At 35.0% G+C, this 25463-nt stretch overlaps 1 protein-coding gene across 4 annotated transcripts in view; it reads left to right on the forward strand.

Moving 5' to 3' along the window:
* LOC142977030 (semaphorin-2A-like) overlaps positions 1–25463 on the forward strand; it is a 341213-nt gene that overhangs the window by 278295 nt on the left and 37455 nt on the right. For all 4 annotated transcript variants that reach the window (XM_076120703.1, XM_076120702.1, XM_076120701.1 and 1 more), the window contains 4 exons: positions 10320–10407; positions 11192–11243; positions 11586–11648; positions 16488–16595. In XM_076120703.1, the coding sequence (XP_075976818.1) occupies positions 10320–10407; positions 11192–11243; positions 11586–11648; positions 16488–16595 (311 nt within the window). The remainder of the gene's footprint in view (positions 1–10319; positions 10408–11191; positions 11244–11585; positions 11649–16487; positions 16596–25463) is intronic.

Genomic DNA, 25463 nt, shown 5'->3' on the forward strand with positions numbered 1-25463 from the left:
CTATTCGTTCAAACGACAATAAAACCAATAGTTGTATCCGAGCGCGTCCCGTTCCAATGAATTCTTACGGAAGAAGCAATAAGAAAAAAGTATTCCAAACAAGGCTGCGGTGATAGTCAATATAGCGGATGCAAGACAAACAGGTAGCAATATCGGGACATCCATAGACTACACCGGTGATATCAATAAGCGGCGTGATACCGCGACGAACTGCCGAGATAAAGTAGGGGCGGTGCGCGTGCTCCGGCGAGATTGCCGACGATTACCCCGCGATTCCTATCTACTCGACTCGCTCCCTGCACCCGCAACTACCTTATGAACTTACTCGCAGCATCATTAATCTTCCAAAATTAAACCATTAATTTCTACGTTATCTGCAATCCAAACGCAAATAATATCAAAACAGCTCTCGCAAAGCAAACACTTTCGTGCCAATTTGTTTAAACTGCCGCTTTCATCGAGTGCACTGAAAATAAATATCTCATTTGACTTCATAATGCAATATACCTATATATTTTTTAATTCTGTTTGCATTCGATCATTTTTTCCGTCCTTAATGCAATGAAACTCTTCAGGGCTTCAATAAATAATCAATAAGCAGTTTAAATAATACGCAATAAAAGTCAAGCTTCCAATATAGTGTTTCAAATATTCTATTCCTCCGGCACGGCCCATTAGGGGAGTAAAGAAAATCTGCAATCTCAAGAGATTGAAAATCAAACAATGCGAACGTTCGTAACACAATACCGTTCGTTATTAAGACACAAATGTGGCGTTAGAGGGAAATAAGGCAAGACGAAAGTTGCGTCGCGCGTAGCTCGCCCGCGACCGAGGGGAAACGCGACACACAAAATGTTTATAGAGAACAGGGTAAGGGGGTAATGCTAGTAATAAAATTTTATACACCTTAATATTTCACCGAACGATGAGTCGAGGCGTGTGTGAAATTATGTACCTACTGCGTGGTGGCGAATTTACTGCCTCGTTGCCGAAGCTAGAGACGTATTTTTTTCATTTGACAATGAACAAAATGTTTCCTGTATTTTTTCTCTAGCATTCTTTTCGCAATATTTTATTTGTCTTCCGATTAAATTCAGCCCCACAAAAGCGTCTTTCATTTAATGCTTTAAAAGCCTCAAGTAAATTAATCTCAACGGGCGAGCAGGACGTGTTGCGTAAATAAGCGTCTCTCGAAGGTGGTTGCGGCGGCGCCCGTTCCGTATAGACACCGTTTCTCTGTGTGATAATTTATGTAAATGAAATAAACATTACCCTGTTTCCCATTCGCGGCGATATACGCGCTAACATGTTTTCAGTACATGTTTATTGCCGTGTTTTGTCTTTATTATCTCGTCTCTCGTGTCACTACTTTCATCCTATGTGTCGTCGCGCCGCCGTATTTCATAATTTTTGCCGCTCTCGACTGCGAATTCATTTTTATCACGCTCTAAAAGCTATCTGATATATGTGTGCATAGGCAAAATGCGGGCAACATTAAAATACATTTTCAAATAGCCGCTTCTGAGAGAGTTTCATTTTAAAATAAAAGTTAAACGTTAATATTAAATTTGCGAGATTGAAAAAACTTAATCAACTCTACAAAGCTATAACAGAAACTAGATATCCGTTTTATAGCAGTTTTAGGAAAACGCGCTAGTAATACCACAGAGCGTTTTCTAAATTACCAACGCAAAACCTAATAAAGGCTGAGAAGTTTTAGGTGCGCGTTTGGTAAAAATACGGTGTCGCAAAAGTTTTCTTTATTAGTTTCCCCCTTTAATCCGGCCAGGCGTGTCGCAATGTCTTTATGGCGAATTTTCAATCTGAGTCTGGGTGGAAGCCAATAAGAAATCAACTATTTTTCCCTGATTCCCGTGCATCGGTTCGAGGGGAGACTCGTTTCTTTACGACTTCTTTTACGATTGGAGGTGCATTCGGAATTAGTCCGCACCATCGGGAGAGCCTTTTCGTGTCTACGACGAAAGGTAAAAGGATTACAATGACAGAATTTTTCTTTCATTGTGAATTCGAAACCATTATTTCATTTTACAATCCAAAATCCAATTCTTGTAATTCCCTGACATAAAGATTGTAGGGATCGATACGACGACAGCACACAACTTTGATACTCGAAGCGAAAAGCGTATAATGCTCGCTTTTAAACTACTGAAGTTCTCCCTTACATAGACGGTGAATGTTTACGATATTGTTAGCTTTTTTAGAAAACAATTTCCCGGCGTTTTCCTGTTTCGAAAGTTGCAAACCCTTTTTAACAAAAAGTATTCGGTAGTAAAGGATTTTGTAGATGACATCTCTCGCATACGGACTTGTCATCCGTTAATCAAGCGAATGAAGTTAATGAAAAGTATAGCGTAGATTTGGGTTACGGAAACTAGCTTTATGAAAAACTATAGAGCCCGCCTATTTCGTATTTTAGCTTTGTTTTCTTCTTCATGTTATATATTTATTTATATTTTGTATCATAATTAAATGAGTTTTAGGTTACAACTTTGATAGTAATAGTCAAAATCTACTGCAATGATTAAAACCAATCGTAACGTAAAATAATTTGATTCCATTTTAAACATCAAATGACAACGATCATTAAAAAATCTAATTTACAAAAAATAAGTCTATAAAAGGGGTGAGCGAGATGAAGTCCCGTTAATGCTTTATTACGGTCCATGTAGAGATAACTCGGACGAGTTTATGACAGTCTTTTAATAGCCTCTGAGTCCCTCAATCTCAACCCTAGACTTCACTGTTATTAATATTTTAAACGCATTTTCAACTTTAGAACAGTTTTAAAAATGTTAAAGTTTATGGCTAACCCTAAGATTGTTTTTGTTTACGACAGTAATTAGAATGGGAAGTATGAACTATTTTTTATGATCGCTTTATAGTTTAAAGCACGTTTCGGCTATCATACAAAATGAAACTTAAAAAATATATACCTAGTACTTAAAAATGATATTAGCTCTTACAGTAAGGCTTTTGTATTCTTCTGTTTAAATTCTTTGGCCAAATTAAATATTGTAAACTTCTTTCGTCTTTTATCAAAATTAAATCATTATAAATTATGCTAACCTAATTTTTCAGATGAAAAAGATTAGCCCTAATTAAACGAGTCTCAAATGCAGATTACATTTTATTAATTAGAAATTTTAAACCATTCTCTTTAGCTTCAATTAATCATATTATCTGATAACTTTGTGAGACTAATAAATTCTAATCAAATAACGCACGTAAATTCTTTTTCATAGTAATATAACAGAACTGTAATAACTGTCGTACAAGTCTACACGATGTATAAGCGAGTAAATACAGGGTGTATCCAAAATTCATTCGGCACATTAGCTAAACACGTGTTGCGATTAACTCTCTTAACTGAGTTCGACTTGCCACCAGTAACTGAGTATTCAGCAAGATCGTGACTGAAATATCATATCATAGCGAGTTCATTTAGTTCCCCCGTAACTTAGTTGCCGTTATGAAGAATGTGAACTTCTACACGGAGGTGTTACCTCAATCGCGTTCATGAATATTTTGATCGTATTAGTTTCTGATGTTCCTGGGTCGTGGGCGTCTTAAATCTGATTACTGTTGAGTCCAAACTTATAAATAGTTTTAGTTTTTTCATGATGGCAAACTGCTTTAAGAACATCTCGTATAAATATGAAAGCGTTTACGTTTTCTTTTTGTTTAATATATTGAAATGATTTAAGCAATCGGATACTGGAAATTATTTACTAGAATCTGAAGACTTTATAGTACTACAGACCCTTTTCAAAATTATTAAATTCTCAACAAAATATTAAATTTTAAATCGGACTTGTCCCGTGTTATTGTTAAAGACAGGAGCGATAACGGCACGAAACACAAACACCCGCGGGGCGCGTTCTGAATTAATCCAATCCACGGAATAGGTATTACTGGAACAAGTTTTAAATATATAACAGCTTCTCACGTAATAGGTATTACAGGAAGCTAATGGGCCAAAGTTTCCATGTAAGCCAATTGTGTGCCGTTAATCTAATCGGCGCCGTGTATAACGATATTTTGATATCGGGCCCACCGTTACAATTGCCAAATGAAAAATACGCGGATTTCCTGTCGACCGTAATCGCTATGTAATCCATCAAATGAAACGATGTTGAACGTTTTGCTTACCGTACGGAGTCGGCCCTATTACGTATTGTCACGATTTAATGCGACTGATGTATGAGTTATTTACAATGTATTCTCCTGATTGATTGAAATATATGTTTTATTTCACGTTTATGTAAAACAATAACCAAACAAAGCGCTATTCGTATTGTTCATCCGTTTGATAGCTACGCGTTTGTGAATAACTAAACGTTATCTCTCCTATTGTTCCCGAATAGTTACCTACCTGTTCATGATTTTACGTAAAAGACATTAAACTATATCAGTAACCTAAATACAATGAAAACAAGGGTGCTTTCCCTTACAAATTACAGTATCCATAAAATACAAAGCATGTTGTTTGCTCAAACTACCCTTGACCAAAATAATACTGTGTGATAGGATCTTTGAAACGTGCGCAGGTTTATTATAACTTTCTTCCTAAGAGTTCCAGCTGTGAGGGACGTCGCCCCCTCTTTTCCCACTTGCTCCCCCCACCTGACCAGTGTAACCGTGCTCATGCGATAAAACAATTACCACAATGAAGTCGTGTTCGCTCCACGTAACTCCACAAACCTTAAATCGTGAAACTTTCATAATTCCAACAACGGCGAACAGAATTGCTAAATTACTAATAGTTCGTAATTTGTGTTTCTGATTGTGGCTCAGACTACAAAAATAAATGTTTCACTGAGACTTTGACTTTCAAATATTCTGTGTGTACCGAATACAGACTAACATTTAAAACATGATTTTGAAGATAAAAGAAAATATTTAGAATGGGTTCAAGCTAAATAAACGTGAACTCATTTAATAATATGAATATTATTCGTTCAGAAGTAGAAATATTTGGAGCGCAAGAGTTTATTTAACTAATATTACCCGTGTCGCACGATAAGCTTATAACTACAGATTATGTATACCATATCGTATTATTAAATAAGCCTCTAATTAAAGAAAAAAATGTAGTAGAAACAAAAAGCTGGTTCTTATATCAGATGTTCGTTGTCGTGTAACCGCTTAAACACGTCGCGTGTCGGTTTAAGCTCACAAGATCTTGATACGGCGAGCTAGCTAATTATAGTTTTGCTTATTACTTGCGACCTCGGCTAGTTATTGTAATTACACTTCAATTTTTGTGGATCGTGGTCAAAATTGTTCGGTCTTAAAACCTCAAAACTTATTTACGACATAGAAAGTAAAATGGTGAACTGATCTTCTAATATTTCATGCTAAGCTGCTCAAGCTAAAGTGGACCTATGTCGTTGTGATCTACATACACTGAAAGTGGAGCCATGCTCAACATGAATATTTCTCGTAGCTGAGGGATTCGACACTAAAACTCTACAAAACGTTACATATTTCATCACTACGCGGTAGCTGTTGTTCCTATCTTTCATTGCGTCTCCTGTCACAGTCACATATTCAGTGCTAGTGCATTTTTCATCGTTCAATTCTGTAGGAGCGTCACGATATTTTTTGTTGTTTCTATAGGCGTCCCACTGGGTACGACGTTGGGACCGAAGCTAGAAAAATTTCAATTTAAATAAATATGCAGTATGATTTATTATTAAATAGAACCATTTCATATAAAATATGTAAATTTTGTTTGTAGAAAAATATCACTGACATTAACACTGACGCTGACACGATCAAATAATATTTTTATAGTCATATGAAATAAAAGCTTACTTTAAATACACTTAAAAGACAATACGAGTCTTCTAGACAAACATACATGGTTATAAAAATGAATACATTTATATGAATATTAAATTCAGTCTGTCTGCTGTCATAGTATACGAATTCAGTGTTCATAGTACATTAATACTCGCTTTACTTTTATTATCGTACTCTCATACTCTCATAGATTTGTTAAGTGTATCTTGTTTCTTATTTAGCAGCTATTTTTGCGTCTTTTTCATTGTTATTTCTCTCCCATTTTTAATATTGCATATCAAAAGTTTAGTACTGACTATATACAATATGGTTATAGTTTTAGTACTACGGTATGGGCTTGGTTGGATATAAAATACCCTATGACCCATGGGTGTCGTAAAAGGTGATTAGGGGATATATCACCCGGATATGCAGTAGACTTTTCCTGTGCACTAATAACAGCTCAAACACAAATATGCTCGTCAAACGTAATGATAATGGTGAAATCTCCCCACGATCTTTCATTCAGACCGCGTACAGGGGTGGACAAAGTTTGATACACATAACAGATACAGCACGTGTCATCGCGGAAAAACAAGACACCGCGCATGTATACAAGATTAATTTTCTACTAACCTGATAATGTAAGCAATAAATACGTGTTTGTGTGTAAAGTCAACGTTATCAACACTATTCATAGAATGGTATTAAACGACATAAAAACATGACAAGAAACGGCTATGCATAAGTACGTTAATAACAATATCTACATACTACACGAAGTAACTTCTCTATGCACTGACAACGGTATAAATAACAATAACTGTCACGCAGACAGACCAACTTACATCTAGCAGTATATGCAAATTGTTGTTACAACAGGCCCCAAATGGTGTCCCAGAGGCGTCTCGTCTGCAAGCAATACTGATTCCTGAATTCTCTTGCACCTGCCCGATTCCCTACGATGCCGATGTCGCCTTTCCAATTCAAACTACATTTCGACAGATCTTACGTTAACTTTATGGCCTCACTTACCTTATAGATACTGAAGTGTAGTTACCAGTTACTTATCGTAAAATTGAATAGCGCTATTTTGTATTCATAAAAAAAGCTCGACGTATTTTTAAAGTGTCTGTTCATTTCTATTTTTATAAATGCATATTCAGTTTTCACAAAATTTTATTATTTAATTCAAATGAAACATTTGATTCTAGATATAAATTCTCTGTTAAATTTTTATGTTTGCGTTTATTTGCTGTTATATTTCTTGTTATAAAATATAAAAGTACGCCATAACTTAGAGTTATCTCTTGAACGGATACTTGCCAAGAAACAATTGTGCATTAAACATGAACAAGACCAAACAACCTAAATCGATGTTCGTTCGAGAGATCAAAACTCGCATAGGAAAGCAGACAGCCGGCTCCGCGAAAATACGAGTACAAATATATTCCATGAAGTGATAGACGTTTGTACGTTACGATGTACGAAAATACTCCAACATTTCCAACTTTGCCAGAACATTGTTCGCTCCTTCACTTTTAATTTTTGATCGACTCGGATTTCTGTGTAAAACGAACCTTTTATTTTCCTTGATACGTGAATTGAATTGATAGATTAATACGATTGTCTGGTTCCGTTAGGTATTTTTCCTTTTTTTAATTATTTATCTTGGAATAAGTCATTCAAATATATTCACTTTGCATTAAATTTGGTCATTGTAAAACTAGTTAAAGTACAAAAACAACTACTTAATTAATTTTCACACGTTATAAAATGTTTAACAATCTCAACTGATGTTAAACTAGTTACATCTCGGACGCCTAGGCATAAACTACTTATACTCTAAGACAGTAAAAAGCATCGTAGTCACGTTCCGTTCAATTTGTACAAAGCTCGTAATTTCAATGATGTTCGTACTTTGTTCGAGTAAACATTGGTTTTTAGTGCGTGACTTTATCCTACGTGTGCCGACTGCATGTAGTCCAAGCAATAAACTAGAAGCACGCAAGAATAAAACGTGCCTTCAAACAAGCGCCTGTAACATTGGTTTAACTGTTATAAAATGAGAATCGTTTTATTGTTTATAGACAATATGTTTTGTTGATCTTAGTTTGGATATTGACTGATATACATTTTATTAGCTGATGACAATGAAGAGATAAATAATGTGATTATTGCTGAAAAGTTATCGAACTATGAAGCTACTTTCTGACTGATTGATATGTCTCTTTATTGGTAAACACATAATAATATATTCTAAGTCCATTCGTATACTACACTCAGCGGCACGGAATCTTGGCCAAACACTTATCTCGCGATAGCAAAAATTTTAAGTGTTTCAGTTGACGGTTTGTAGTGCAGGTAGGTCAAAAAAATGTTTACTTCAGCTCAAGAGGGTAATTCATAACGATTGAGTGCACTATGACGTTAGTTCTGAGCTTTAGTTGGTTCGGGTCATTTTAGCGACTAAGTTGCAAGTTTGATTTTGTGTGATGTTAAAGGTTTTCTGTTACATTTTTTTACTTTTGTGATTTCCTGTTTGTTATTTCGTAAGTAGGCGTGCTTTTTACCAATAAAGGATGCCCCTGACACCTGCAAAAGGTGCACAAGCTGTAGCACTGATTGACCAAGGGATGTCACAGCGTGAAGTTGCTGCTGCACTTAATGTACCTCGATCATCAATGCAGTATGCCCTGAAACGATACCGAGAGACGGGCGGGCACACCCGCAGACCAGGTAGTGGAGGCCAAAGGTGCACATCGGCTCGAGACGATCGCTTTATTATCTTAGAAATTCTAAGAATCCGCTACCTCACCGCAGTTGAGATACGCCAGCGACTTCAAATTTCAAGAGGTGTGAATGTGAGTGAGCGTACGGTGAGAAGACGAATTGAGGAAGTTAATTTAAAAGCTCGTAGGCCAGCGCGAGGTCCACAACTCCTCAGACAACACCGAGTAGCTCGACTTCGCTTTGCGCGAGAACACGCTAACTGGACGCATGAGCAATGGGCAAACGTATTGTTCAGAGATGAGTGTAGGATAGCTTTACGTGCTCCTGACGGTCGGGAACGAGTGTGGAGAAGAAGAGGAGAGCGATTTCTACCAATCACCACCACACAAACAATGAGTTTTATGGAGGCTCAATAATGGTTTGGGAAGGCATTAGTTCCGATGCACGCACGGAGCTGGTTATTGTCGATAATCGCCTTACAGCTATGCGATACATCGAGAAGGTTCTTGAGGAACATGTTGTGCCTTATTCTGGATTCATTGGACACGAGCAATTCAGATTAATGCACGATAATGCACGCCCCCACGTCGCAAATTGCGTTGAAGAATACCTGAAAGAGGTCGGTATTCAAAAACTGATATGGCCAGCGCGAAGCCCAGACCTAATTCCAATAGAGCATATCTGGGATATGCTTAAAAGAAAGATTAAGTCGGTATCCAACCCTCCCCTAACTTTAAACGAACTTCAAAGTGCAGCAGTATCCGCTTGGAACAGTATACCGCAAGTTGACGTCAGAAACGTCATTCAAAGCATGCCTGATCGAATGTAAGCGGTTATAAGGGCGCGAGGAGGAAACACACTATATTAAAATGTAAAAACTTTAAAGACATTTCGCTTAGTTTCCAGTTAAAGTGGTTTTGTTTTTGTGGAAAAAGATGAAACTTTTTTTCGTGAAAGTAAAAAACTTAAAAACTTTATTATTGGTGAGTTAATCTTTTAATTACCACTTTAAATATCATAAAAAACACTTAATTAATCAATCTACCATTGATTTAGTAATAAAAATATAATAATATAAAAAATATCGCCAAATTCGTATGTGGCCAAGTTTCCGTGCCGGTGAGTGTATTCGTATTCGTGTAAGCTTGCAACAACAAAGTGAGTTACTTTTGACAACCAAGAAAACTTAAACTATAAGTTCATAGTAATAAAAGCTAGCCAAATAATTTTAACACACAATTCAAATACAATTTATTTTTCTTGAATTATATGTTATTTATTCTTTGTAAAACTTGTTTTTACTTGCATTAAACGAGATTCAAATTCTCTTCAACAATTTATATTTGATGTTTCATCAGAAATAGCTCAGTATCTGTAAGCATGCAACCTCTCTCAATGGCCCTTTGATCTTCTATGTATTTAAAAATATCAGCTTATTACTTTAAACGTTATTCAATATTTATTTTTATTGCTGTTTATAGTTGAATGGATAAATTTTGAAAACGTTGCGAATTTAGATTGATTGAAGAAAAAACATTGAACTCTAAATTATATTACGACTCCAAGACAGCCTCTATTAATTTATCTGAAATATTTTTAATGAATACAGATACAGCTTAAATAAATAAAAATATGTGAAATTATTATTCACTTTATGCAAATAAATTAAAAGCAATTAGGTATTAATTAATTATAAATTTACAACCAATGAATATTTATTAATTTAAAGCTTCTTTATTTCTTTTAATGTTATATTAATTTTTATATTTCTATCTTTACAGATCATGTACGCGAATTCTCTTGCGGCACGTTGTACTACCGGACTTTCTTCGTGGACTCCAAGAGGGATGCCCTCTATGTCGGCGCTATGTAAGTATAACTCTTCCATTTTTTATTATTAAATATGAAACAATAACATCAGTATAAAGAATAATTAAGGATTTTTTTATTCTGAACTTATTCAAATAAAAAATATAAGAATTAGGTACTTTGGAACAATACATATAAGTTATTAGATTCTTTAAAGTTAGCATATTTATTTCGAACAAAGTCTATGTCTTCGACGTCCGAATACGAGAACAGAAATATGTAACACACATTTTCCTAAAGAATAAGGAAAACAGTATAACATTCAACAAAATAAAGACCAAACCTCATTTCGTCCTTAAATTCAAATCTACACGTATCTATCATTTTCTCGACACAAAACAAAAACCAATCGGTCCAATACAATCAAATAGCTATTTTTACGAGTGCGCCGTCGTATCAGCTTTACCTTCAGTTGACTACAGTTTACCATTAACCAATATCCGTTGACCTCTCATGCTCCATAGTTTTATACGGCCACGATTTATATTACAAAGTTTCAGGGAGTCAGGAGGGTCAAACTAAACTGGCGATTCAATAAAAAGAGGTGATATAGGTCAATCGTGTGTGTCACGAAGGCAACTAATTTCGTTCGGGGAATAATACCACCGCATTTCAAGCTATAAAACGATTCTTCTATAAACGTTATGGTAACTTTAACGCAAGTTTGTAACGTATCCCCTCTAGTCCGCAGTGAATTGACTCAAACTTTTCCATTCAAATAGCCTAAGTTAAAAGAGTTTTACAACATTCCTTTTATGTTTTTCTTATGGAACTTTCTTTGCAGGGATCGGTTATATCGGCTCAATATGAATAACATCAGCGCGTCGCACTGTGAAGTAAGTAATGCACAATCATTGTTTCTTATTGCCTAATAAACTTTCAAAAAAGGATTGAGTTGTTTTTGAGAACAGAATTTGTTATTTTATTTGAATGATTTTAAAAAGATTTTGGAGTAAAAGAATTGCTATCCAATAATAACATGAATAAAAGCGAATAAAGTTGCACATATTTTATTCTTATTTTAGTTCAATACAAACAAACTATTAGACAAGCTTGTCTGCACAATACATACCTACGATGTGTATATTAATACAACAGTATAAATATGTAACAGCCAAATATTTGTAACGGCACGCAGTATTTTTTGTGAAATATTAAAATGTCCCTTTTGTTCGCAGAGAGATTCCATAAATTTGGAGCCCAGCAACGTAGCACAATGCGTATCAAAAGGAAAATCAGAGGTAAGTTAATTATCCGTTAGAAATACAGGCATGAGTAACGTTTACACAAACTTGATTAAAACTTCCTCATCGCTGCAGAATTACTCACAACTAGCACTATTTCCATCAAGGGTTAATCCCATTTTTAACTGTGAGCGGCGGGCGGTGAGCATATTTCATAGCAGGGGGCTTACAGCCATGCCCTGCCTCGCTATATTAAGGCCGTTAATTTTGATTTACAATCGCAACGTAAAAGCAATATTTGTTTTATTTCTCGGCGGTTGGAGGCTGTCTCGAAGATCGGGGAATGGCGATTATTGCGACTTGCCTCGGTGCGTCATCCACTAATTCGATAACACCCATTCCACACGAAGCGTTGCACTTGAGTGGTTTCCTTTATTTCTGTAGCCATCCGTATCACAAAATTTTTGAATTTTGCTACCAACCGCACTTTTATTTATGTGTTTTCGTCATAAAACTTCCGCCGGCTCGACGTATGGTATCGTATTTATTTATACTCTTTGTTGGCTCACTCAGACACGTTTATATCTAATAAGAGAGTCATAAAGCCCGCAACCAGAAATGGGATGTCTCATGCGAAATGTATAAAGTCTTACGAAGAGTAGTAAACCCTCTTTGCGACTCTAAAAGGTGTTGGGTTACGGCAGGAGAAGAAACAAAGTGCCAAAAGCAAATTCGCAAGTTTACTACAACAAAATATCGCGGTAACGTAAACCGACAAATAAAAGGTCAAACTTCCGCAATAGCGCGAGAAGAAAAGCAATAGACCACATGCTACCCACTCCAACTCTTCCGATGGAGAAAAAAAGTAAATTTGTTTTATTAGTATCAAAGAGGGCTATAAAAAAGAAATATCCCCGAGTCTATCACCTCGATCGCGAATGGAACGGCCACTCGTGAAGGCTATAATCAAAGTTTCTCGCTGTCGGCGAGTTTTCTTTTCTCTAAACACGATGTCGTAACACGAAAAAGGCTGGAAAAATGCCGTCGGCAAATTCCGTAAGGCGGCCACCGGCCCGACGCTCTCCTTGTTGTTTTAAGTTCACCGCTCTTTGTGACGCTATTAAGGAAAATTCACTGGCTTAGGTAAATCAGAGGACTCGAGATTTTTACTAAACGAAGGATTTGGTATCTCAGCTAGATAACAAATACTTAATGATATTACGTTTTCAGAAATGGTCGACAGAAATAACGGTTGTATTTTTAATGTAAACAGATAGGTTTTTAATCTTAAAAAGTAAGTATTTTTACCGACGACATTTTCGTTAAGCCTACTACGTCTTAAAACGAAATGAAAACATTCCGACCGAGAAACGAAAAGAAATAAACAACACCGCGGTCTTAGACGTGCGTTAACAAAACCCAACTTAGCATGAATTTCTTTTAATTTTCCAGTACTTATTACGACCTTTGTGTATGCCAGTATCGAGGCAAAAGCAATAAAATGTACCGTATTGGTAATGCAAATCAGCGCTTTTAAATTCCTAATAAAAACCATTACAGAAAAACAAGAATAAAACCTTTTCGGGTAGAAAAACGCGAGGAAAGCCCGCCGTAAATCTACTTACGTACAAAGTGGCGAATAATTAACGAAATGGTCCAATCGAAGGCATTAGTTCCGAGTGAAGTTATGCGAGCGTTCCCGGTAAGTGCCGTTAAAAGAAACTTAGACGTGAGCTTGATTGTTCTCTTGCTTAATTCTGATTGTTTCTGAGTGCAAAACAGTTCTGTGTTCACGTCAGTACGACGGCTGAACGCTCAGAGTATATTAATCCGATAATTACTTTAGAACAATCTCTCGCAAAGTTACCTCGTCGGGCCGAACCAAAGAAACGTTGAGCAAAACTTTTTATTAACAAACAAAGCTTTCCGTTAATTGCTTACTTACACGTACCTACGCCAAATCGAGTTTCACTACGTCTTCTGATTTTATGTACCAAGTAATATAATTATGGTTTCTTATCAACTGTTCTCGATCAAACAAAGAGCTCACTTTATCGTGAGAAACGTGGTTTATGGATACTTTTTATTTTACTTTCAAACTTGCGTAGACGCAGAATAAAAATTCTGAGCTAAGTCTGAAACGTATAAAGTAAACAACACGGTCATAAAAGTACTATCAAATAACAATTTTACTTTCGAACCATTCCATTTAATTGTAAAAGGAAAATAATCGCGAACGGTGACATATTTAAAAAAATATGGCGTAGTAACTGTATATTTATTACCGCGTAAATCATAAGTTTCATTACGAAATAAATCTATGTTATTGTTCATATGCTAGTGTTAATATTTCAAAGGCGATATTGGAACAATTATTTCCTTTAAGCCTGTAATACAAGGTCCGGTAAAGCGATCGTATTCAGTTGAATGGTGTAGAGATGGTTTATGTACATTAATGTACAAGCTAACGAGCATTTTCGAGAAAACAGCATGACTATGCGGTGCTAAATTCACGTTTCAAAATGGGTTCCGAAAGTGCTTAAAACCCAATCAAGTTCAAGAAGAAGTTTGCATTATTTATACTATTTTATTAATTTCTAGATTTTTCCTGCAGAAAAATATCCGTAACAATAAAAAATAGGCATTTCGTAATTCTACATTTCCAGTTTCATAATCGTAAAAAGCGAATAAAACGTAACTCAAGCTTAGTTTTTAACATGACAGATCACAGCTGTAAAAAGTTTTTATATATTTCCCTGGCCAGCAAAATTTTGCGTTCGAAAATTAAAATATAACCGCAAAAGGCCAGTTATTTTTTATGCTCTATGGCGCCACTCTGGGCAAATTAATAAAGGTAACTAATATTAAAAAAGGTATTAATTTTATTGACTAGTAAGTTTCATCAAGTTTCCCTTATATTTCGTTATAGTGTATATTTCTGCAGTGTTCATTGGAGAAGCTGACAGAATATCGCACGGTTGTGTGGTGCTGTCGTTGTGACGGAGAGAAAATTAGTTTCGAGCTTGACGACCGACCACAGACCACATACCAATCTGCTGCTAAATAAACATTGTTTCATACTCCATCTATAATAGTATTTTTGTGTTTCCAATCACAATGTTTTGGCCAGTATTTTTGATGCCGAAATAGTTTTCGATCGAATTTAATTTCGTCCATGATAGTTTGTAAATTGCCGTACTTTTTTTCTTCTTCTTTGGGTCGTCCTGTATTTTCTGAATGTAATAATAAATTTGAATATATGAATTTTGTTTATCTATGATATTACTTTATAAATGTTCAAGTTTGGATGCTTGGATAGATATTTGTTACTCAAAGACGCCAAAATACTGAACGAATTTTGATGAAATTCGGTACACAGATAAATTATAATCTGGTAGTTATTCTGGAAAATCGTTTCACGCGGACGAGTTCCTGGAAAAATATTTATAAATAAGAGGTAGTATTTAATATAAGTTGGCTGAAAAAGTTTATTCTACATCTAATTAACGTGATTATTAAATTATAATTTCCTAGAATAATTTCGGCTGATTGTTCTAAATACTTCCTAGACAGACCATTAAGAGGTTTGTTAAAATAAACATGTTTATTAATAAATCAGGCAAGCATAAATATAACAACATTTTGTTGGTTGTGAATTGGCAGTATGAATGAATTAAAAATTTGCATACGCGTATGACGGCGACCATACCAGCCGACAATGGCCGACCACAAAGGTTTAACGACATGAAAGTATTTAAAGGGGAAATATGATGGCTCGACGGCCTTACGTCCAAACTGAAATATTACTATGAATATGTTAAATTTATTGATAGTTTCGGTATAATAAATAAAACAGGTAACAATAAAATCGTCGATAGTTGATATCACAATCTACATGAGATACCCATTTGCAGCTTGTTCAAACGTTTTGGTATTTCAAAATGAATATATTTTATATGTACCTGCTATCGTCTTAGTTTGAATAAAAATCGCATTCTTTCTTCCTGTGTGTGGATTCATGCAGTCTAAACCAGGCGTACTTATTATAATAATTCACACCAACAAGCAGTTATTTTAAAATGAAAGTGGAAATACACGAAACAATATGTGTTAGTGTAACAAACGAAAGCCACCGAAATCGGCCACAACACAATCAATGTCCAAATTATCGACCAGAAATATCCATTTTTTAAATGGAACTTTAATGAACCGTAATGAACTGAAATGCACCAATATAGCACTGTTTTAACCGGTAAAGCGAGCAATGCATTCCTGTCGTTCGGAATATTAATGCGCCGTTTAATATTTATGTCGGAGACAAATTTGCATAATCACAGCCTGTGAGCACTCATACACATCCACGTACTTCGAAATGACTATTATTCCAATGAATTTTGCCCGAGGTAGCGAGTCGTCGCCATCGATGTTACCAATATTTGTTATTTGTTACACTTTATTTTCGCTGATGACAATGAACTACATTTAATATTTCGATGTCATTTCGTTAAGTAGGCTCGTTAAAGTTATCAATAAAATTGGATTGGTGTTCGGTGAACAGGGAATGTTTTTCGGTTTCATTCTCAGTGATGTTTTAAAATTATACGGCCTCGATTTATTAAACGTTTGGAATAATATTGTGTCGAAGTGGCCGTACTAATGTACTTCTGCAAAATACGTGAGATGGCGGGTCGCTAATGTCCTTATGTCAAATTCTTATTATTAAATTCGTTATTTTGGGAGATTTAAGGGCTATAGAATTGGGAAATTTATTTTTTAGAATTGGGACATTAGAATAATCTAATGTCCCAATTCTAAAAAATAAATTTACTATATAGCATACATTTTTGCTAATTTGTTATTATTGAAACTTGTACTAATTACTTTTTTTTGTTACAGCACTTCGATTGTCGGAACCATGTTCGAGTGATTCAACCCATGGGAGATGGGTCCCGGCTTTACGTGTGTGGCACCAACGCACATAGCCCAAAAGACTGGGTTTTATATGTAAGTACTTTTGATTTTCTGATACACTATGACTTTCCAAAAGAGTCGATCTTATTTTATCAAAATATAAATTATACACATAATGTCATTTAGTTATTTATTAATTTTATAGGAAATCAGTAATCTAATACAAATTTTCAACGGAACCAATCATGCGCCTTCAGACGCCTTCCGAGAATTCACTAATCAGTAAACTGACTTTTAATACAAGGAAAAACATAGATCACTTCACAATTCCGCGAAAATGTTTATTAATTAATAAAATCAAAGTCGAGATAAATTCAAACGTAGTCGTGAAACAGCAATTTACTTCAGAAGTTATTTCGCTTAATCTTGGAATATAATCTAGGCAAAATGTTCTAACGTTTATGCTGCAGCAAAACAAACGAGTATATTTCACTAGGCGATTTCCATTACACGTCTAACATGGGTATCTTGGCGCACACTCGTTGTGCACATGCAACGAAACGCGCCCTATTATCTAAAGACCCCACTCGAAGTGATCCCGACATGAGCCTTGGACACGAGCCAGGGACGCAACAGATCTCCAACAGGTCCCTAACATATTTGTGTCGAGATAAACGACGATACTATTGAATATTCTGGCTGACAAAACATTTGGACTACGCTCGTGTTAAATGTAGTTTCATCTCCGACGGTAAACAGACTATCAATTTTATTTATTTCTCCATTTTACTGGCCTTCTTTGTAGTTTTGTACAAAAAATAGACAGTTAAAACTTTTATACTAAGTCTAGAGTAGTTAGCTAGAATAAAATCTTAATTAAATATTGAGTACTAGCAAAACAAGACATTTTCTCTTGAGCAGAAAACAAGTTTAACATTCTCTAAGACTAGAATTTTCCTAACGCTGCACTGTGATGCTCTTTAAATTGCTATTTCACCAGTTTATGCCGTCGACAAACTCAACGAGACGGTATTAAGCCCCCATTCTACATGAAGCTAGATGCACCCAGTACATAACGCACTTGCTTCCAAGCAGGAACCGCGACAAATTTCACGGAGAGCGAGTCCAAATGACGCCGTTACATGAACGAAGATTTTCACTACGTCGTCGAGAAATTTCTAACCGAACGCCTCTAGATCCTTTCCAATTAAATTTTAACTGGAAAATGTTCGCCGTAAAATTTTTAAAATAAAATTTACCGCATCTCTATATATGCGACCGCTTTAGATGTATTATTTATCACTTACATTTTGACCAGCCTCGCTTCGTCCGACACGTAAATGGATGCTATTCGGGGCCTCGCGATGCGACGATAAGTGGAGTTATTTTCATGAAAATATTTTTTTTAAACTCATAAAACGAACTTTTCACAATAGGTATCGAAAGCAGACCGCAATAAATCTCAGCGTGGCCCGTTCACCTCTCACTTTCCCTGCTCTTGACTTTCATATAATTTTATGATGTATTGGCGGTCGTTCTGACCCTTCACACGTTTTATCGCGGTCCTGACACACTCGAACAGTTTCAGGGCCTAATAGGTGCATACAAAAATATGAAAATGGAATTATAATGAGGTTCAAATAGCAACCGACCCCTTCACGAAATCCCTTATTAAACGATGTACGGTAATTTTACTTATTATTATTTTATAACTAAGTGTTTATGTATTTTGTCTTCAAAAATAAATACTTTAAAATACGACATAAAATATGACTTAATTTTATTGTACATGTACTCTTTTCCATACATGCGTAAGACCCCGCCATTTTAATCACCAGGGAACGAACTCTTTTATAAATACATTTAAATAGTTGTACTATTTAATAGTATTACAATATCGAAAATCCATAACGATCGCATTTGATTACAAACATTTATTTACAAAATACTGTCACCATCAAAGCGTAACATAAAATGTCGTGTTAATTCAACGAGAAAAACACGGTTGCGATCGAAAATTGAAACACCTAAAGAAAATTTATCTGTTCTACGTTCCGGCATAAAATAAATCAAACGAGTCGAAAATTCACACTAATAGGAAGCCAAAAATTGAAAATATATCATTTATACTAACGTAGGGAGGGGACAAACGGCCCGCGTTGATCCCGCACTCGGGAACTCTTTTGTACAGAGCACTGTCAAAACAGAGATAGTTGCACATTTAAATATCACTGGATATTAATTCCCTTTGGAAATTGATTTCATTAACCGTCTGGTTTGGTGAGGTCCGTTATTGAAAAATAGACGAATTAGACTTTCATTCGTCAGACAAACCTAGCATGGTTCACAGCTTAAGTTTCTTTGTATATTTTGTACATACATTTTATTGTAAATGAGAATTTAATCTAAACGTATTACACGTCTCTTCATTGTTCCTAATTCCTACATGAAGCTATATAATAATACATACATATGTCAGTACAGAAATACGAAAACCGTTGCAAACCTATTACCACCCGCATTCACGCTGCAATAAATAAAATAAATACAAAGTGCAAAGTCGCCGTTATCTGCGCTATGAGTAATGTTTCCCCTCCCTACTCTAGGGCGCGTCAGTTTCAAAAATTGAGTGAAATCACATATACAGGATTGATAGGGCGAATGTGGGCGAATGCGACTTGCGGAGACGCATGAACGAAATCGATCGAGCGATTCATATTTGCTGCAACCACCGATTTATATCTATTCTGTTACAAATGGCTGTGGCCGATTGGATGGGTATTGGAAACAAATGACGCGGTAGTTTGTTTGTAGTGCACCGTCGGTATTTTTTGCACTTCATGTGGCTAAGGGATGGGAAACTGTAGAGTAATATTCGCGATGTGTTGTGCAATCAAATACGCAATGTTTTGTAGCGATTGGCTATGTAACTAAAAGTGTTATTGTTTGATAACGTGTACCTACATTAAAGTGAGTGTTTTGAAAAATTCCTGCTACAATCAACGTTTGTTGTATTTACAAAGTAATATCGCTGTTAGAGGAGCGATTGCACGAAACACAACAATTATCAAAATTTAATATTTTTTAATAAGTCAGTAGTTTTATATCGCCCAGTAATAATACTAAGTCTCTCAGTTACAACTTACTTGTATATTAATTCTGTCCAAAGTAATAAACAGTGAAATAATAAATTAACAACTTGTAATAGTTCGCGCAGAAAAAAAATTATACAAAAGGATGGCACCTAAAAAACTTGTTTGATAAAATTCACGAATTTCCAAATTGCTCTTTAATGTTTTATCTTTATCCAATACTCGTTACAAGAAGCTTTATGGTGATTACGTTACATTTTTCCAGCTCATTTGGTAAGTGTGACGAAAAACAGATTCAACGTTTTCATTTTAAATGGCCGCGATCAATAATGTGTGTGGGCTTATCGCATTTTTTACAAGACTCATGTGATGTGTTTTAAATCTGCTATTGAGCGCACAAATGGTTGTATTGTAGGGAAACAGGTAACAAACGGGCAATACTTTTATTTTTTCGTCTGATCACACTCGTTCTTTTAACTCGAGTGTTGCCAACGGGCGCGTTAAATTGTCTTTGTGTCTCATTCTTTGTACTTCACGTTCTATAGTTATTGTTCTTAGATTTATCCGTAATTAGAGTTTTATATTATTTTTAGGCCTAATGCATTCATGGTATGTTAGGGAACAATAGCTTAATTAAATTTGATTTGCCGCCATTGTTTGACGCAAATTTTCTTAGCTTCGATTGTTTTTATTTATATTGAAAATTATGTGTATAAGAATATGAAACAAAGGCAGAACTTATTTAGTGGATTTCCTATTATCATAATATTGTTTTTAAAACTTGGAACGGTCACAACTCTCAGCTTTTACAGAAGTCGATTTGTTATGCTCATAATATCATATAAAAATTCCATTGCCTATGCCTTCTATGTAAAGAAGTAAAGAACGAAACGCATTAAACTTCACAAACTCACCATACGTCCGTATGCAAAACAAAAGTAGCCAAAAAGTGAATATTTTTTTAGCCTACACGCGGGTTGGGAACTTGTACCGAAAAGTTGGCCAAGTTTCTAGTGGCGTTTACTCGAAACTTTACCGAGAACACAAACCGTAGGAGTTTTCATACGGACCTTTACAACTTTTGTCCACATCTATGTAGTTATCATAAGGATTTTGTGTTGATCCAAAAAGTTTTACAGTTCTATTCCGCGCAATTAGATCCTTCTTTCTTTCGTTTATTGTATTTTATCCTCACGCTGGTTTTCTCTCACAAGGCGATGACAAAACTTTGATATTTATACCGATACCTACTTTCCCGTTTATTCTTTACTGAACACTCTTCATGGTCCGACTTGGACTTTGCTTGCTTAATCTTGGTTAGCGTAATGGAAAGAAATGGCAAACAGAGTTTCTCTTTCCTCAGAATAAATTGTACACCTATTTATACTAAGTCTAGAACGAACATATCGTCGCAACAGTGAACTATCAAAACGTTGTCTCTTACCTAAAACAAACCAGACACTTAACTAATTGCTATTATGAGGAGTAACTATCATGAACTTTAGCCAACATCATTAAAAAACCACACTACTAACTAAAGTGCCTCCACAACCACATAAATGTCACTATAAAAATCAACACTCACTTACATAAAAAGGTACGTAACTAAAATTCACTAGCAAGCGAATGAAAACAACTGAAACAAGCCACACATTGAATAATAGATTCTAAATGAATGCCCCACAACGTATGATAAGTAGCGCTACTACGTCGGCCATAAACTACCGACGCGAATAAAACTGCCATTATATTTGAATTTACATACACAAGTACTGTAATGTGTTTAATTTTTTGCCTCGCTAGGTTTCATTCATATTCGGTAATAAGAACGCCTAAAAATCCCTCCGCATTTAAATTGGGAACCTATCAAACTTCCTTTCATAAATCGCTCTTCTGCTAAAGTTATTCACATAAAAGTAGGAAGTAAGCCCACAATTCTCACTACTTATTTTGGTTAGCGTTAAACACTAAAATAAAACGTTTTGCATTCACTAATTTCCGTACAGCATAAAAGCTTTCAAAACCAAACCTGGCGATTTACAAATAACAATCAGAATTTCGGTGTCATTTCTCCCTTTATAAAATAATTATTCATGCCGATAGATCAACGAGCTTTTGTGTTGTCACACAATAATGTTCATGGCATAATAATGGTGGAAATTCAACTCCCGCGCTGCACCGTTGAGTGCACTTCGGAAAATCACTTTATAATCTATGCAGCGCCGCATTCGGGTGAACACGGGCGCCGCATAACCATTTTTGTGCATTACATGAGTACAGCTGGTCGTAAAATTTTATATAAACAACTTTGAACGCAAGTGTACCTGTTTTCAGTGTTTGAGTTTGACTTAGTTTTATAGGTTTAAGTTATGGTGCACATTATGAAAGTAAGGTTTAATGGACACTATTATGCGTACTATTCTTTAGTTTCGCTGCAGCTGGTTGACGATAAGCCGTCTAGCAATTAGTAAAATAAAAGCCACAAAGGTTTAAGCGATTCAAACGCGCCAATTTTCTACAAATTGTCATAATCCACACGGCTGGCGGACAGATTGATGAAAAATGAAAATGGACATTTTTATCTAGGTCACACCTGAGCGCACTGTTCATTGTTTACTGGCTGTAAATAGAGAGGAAAAAATGCCAATATGAATATTCGATTTACTAATCAAATAACGTTGTTCTTCTCGATCATCAATATGCAAATACAAGAACGTGTAAGCATATTATTGCCTCTTGTCTTATACCTAAAATACATAAGTTATTTGCGTGACGAAACTGTGTTGAAGTCGGCTCGAGTCCCTTAATATTTAATCAACGTCCCATCACTAATTTCAGGCTTCAACCCATCGAGTATGTTAACTTCGGTGTAACAATAGACAACTATTGTCTGTTACATGACGGGTTAATTTATTTGAGACCTGTCACGGTTGTCGTTTGACTGACAACGCTGACATGTTACGTCCTTCCGCTAGTGACTGTACTTGCTTATTTCCTTAGCGTTATTGATAGTTACCGCTTTAGGTAAGGACTGTACTTAATACTGTAATAGTGGTTGAACGTTTGACGACAGTTTTTCTTTCTGTTTTATTAAATAACCGACACTTTTCTAATTATTTTTTGTTCCAAGAAGACTATTTGTGTTGTTGTCACTTTAAGTAAAAGCAATTTCATATTAAAACTTTTTAGTTTTTGTTTCTGAATTGGTATTAACAGAGTATCCTTACTTTAATTAGAATTTAATGAAAAAATAAGTTGCTTTCAAATGTGTATACAAATAGGTATTACAGTTAATTCAATTTACGCTGAACAAGAGGATCATAGAAGTCTAACAATAGTAAAGTAAAAAAAAACCGAATCGCTAAATTATTATCATACGTAAAGATTTATAATAACCAATTTTATCAAAGATATCTTCCCGTATATACAATAAAGTAACAAACTAATCACAAAACTAAACTCATGACATAGTAGCAGAGTGTACAAGTTTTTTATTGATCTGGAACCCATAGCAGTATTTCACAAAAGTAGTCAGTGCACAGGTGCAATAGCTATCTCATTCGGAATTAGTGGGCAATATCGTGAACAGTTTACGATTTGCCGTCTGCCGCTTTGTTAACGGCAATCGTAGTTTAATAGTATCGCGTCTTGAACGAGAACTTTTTGATCGAAACGTACGGGAGTTTGCGTTTGTTTTGTTGCGAAGGTAATTCGTATGGATGTTGTGATAATACCTAATTTTCAACTTTTATTGGTGAGATAAGAAAAAATATGTTTTAATTCAATTTTTTGGCGATTTGTACAAATACCTGTTTTGTTGCTATTATTGGTTATTAGTTACTTTACTTTTGTAACCAATTCAAAATATATATTTTTCTAATATTAATAATCAGCACTTAATGCAGTGACAGTGGATCCATATCATCTGGTAAAATACATTTAGGTAAGTACAAAAAACTCGGTAAAATAAAAGTTTAGATATAAAAACCGGAATAATGAATAGTAACAGATATCACTTAATTTTCTTGCACATAAATATTTTTTACGACCTGTAATGAAAGTAATATTTTACTTCCATTGTCCTGTGATTCTATTATACGCTGAAACTTATGATTTCTGGGCTGAAATTACTTATAATTACTATAAAAATATCTACATCACACTAATAAATTATTTTTAGACCGTACTTGTAGTACAATTAGAATCTGCGCGTCCCAATATTGTATCGCCGTCGCAACTTTTATCTTTTTAAATTACAGAACAAGAATTATACTTTAAAATACGCTGTGCATATTAATTTACCAAATAAAATGGTCGACAGTGTCTCGAAACACAGAAAAATTAGAATAGATAAAAATCCGTAATCATGATTTTTAATACAAAACCCTTTCTTACTTAGAAATAAAGTGCTTATTTCTTCTTTCAGACGTGTGAAATGTGTTTATTCTATGAAAGTGATATGCGGTACTAAACTTAACTCGTAACTTGAATATTTTGACTCCCACTTTCTAGGTAGCGTGTTTGGCCTTTTATTAATACGTGCTACTAGAATACTTTATGTGTACCGTCGGCTATGAAAATTTAAACTGTAGGTTTTATTTTTATTCTAATCTGTTGTGAATATACTGGGCATTGAATGTAGATTTACTCGGATTTCGGAATTTTCGCAAGGTACTGCAATTTCAATACATAGTCTTTTTAAGGGAAAGTTTATTTTATGGGTTAAAAGCGTATGATTTCAAATATGTAGTTTTATTAAATTATTGCTGTAAACCAATGCGATTATAAAAATCTAATACATTTGAAAATAATGAAATGCTTTCAATTAATATCCTTTTTTCCAACTCCACTAACTCAACGCTTACCACTTCACGCTTAAGCTTCCTACGAAGGATTTTGTTACATAAATCATTTCTGTTTACATTACTATTGTGCATAAATTAATCAGATTCAAGAATAGCTTTTTCTCCGTATATATTAATACGTGTATGTCACACTATAATCTCACAACACATTCCATCTAATCCACGGCGTCAACACTTCAAAACAACAAACCAAAAGACGTTATATTGCATAACTCCGCTCAGTTTTGATTAAACTCAGTTTAAATTAATATTTGTATAACTGTACACATTTGTTCTATGATAGCAATATGTCGTTATAAATTCAGATCATCCCTGCAGGTTATTAACTGATAGTGACGTGTTGTCAAAACTTTACCACCCCTACAATCTCGTACGATCCCTTGTGCGTTTGAAAGTTACCGCTTCGCCGATATACGCACTGACAATGACAACTTTCATAATGTAACTACGAGTATTTTGAAACTTGACGATTGTTGTTTAAAGTAGATGTTAGCTGTTACCGTCGTGAATAGATTTTGTCTTCTGCTGCAGGAACTACTTTTAAAGTTAAATATGGATACGTTGAATGATATGACTATGTTTCTTTACTCTTATTTAAATTCTATCTTTATTACTACTACCTCTTGCCCGTGACTTCATTCGTTTAAAAAGATCCGGGGTAAAATTGTTCTATGTGTTAATCCACTGTTACTGGTAGATACTCAACAGACTTTGATATTCAAAAGTAACAAATAGGGAATGCAATCCCGACTCGAGATCGTCAACTCGAGATCCCTCGCGATCAGAAATATCAATCCCGCGGGATCCCGAGATTTTCGGGATCCCGTCTAGTTAGTAAAAATAATACAATTCGAACGGCTTGTTTAATGTAATATGTGTGTGATAGTGTGGTAAATGCAATAAATTATTATTTGAAAGAAAATAAAAGCCTTTATTTTTGAATATTACCTACTGTAACTATAACAACGTAACATAATTAACAGGTGTAATAACATGAACATAAT

Source organism: Anticarsia gemmatalis, chromosome 12 (assembly GCF_050436995.1).
Source record: "Anticarsia gemmatalis isolate Benzon Research Colony breed Stoneville strain chromosome 12, ilAntGemm2 primary, whole genome shotgun sequence".
In the NCBI taxonomy this organism is placed as follows: Eukaryota; Metazoa; Arthropoda; class Insecta; order Lepidoptera; family Erebidae; genus Anticarsia; species Anticarsia gemmatalis.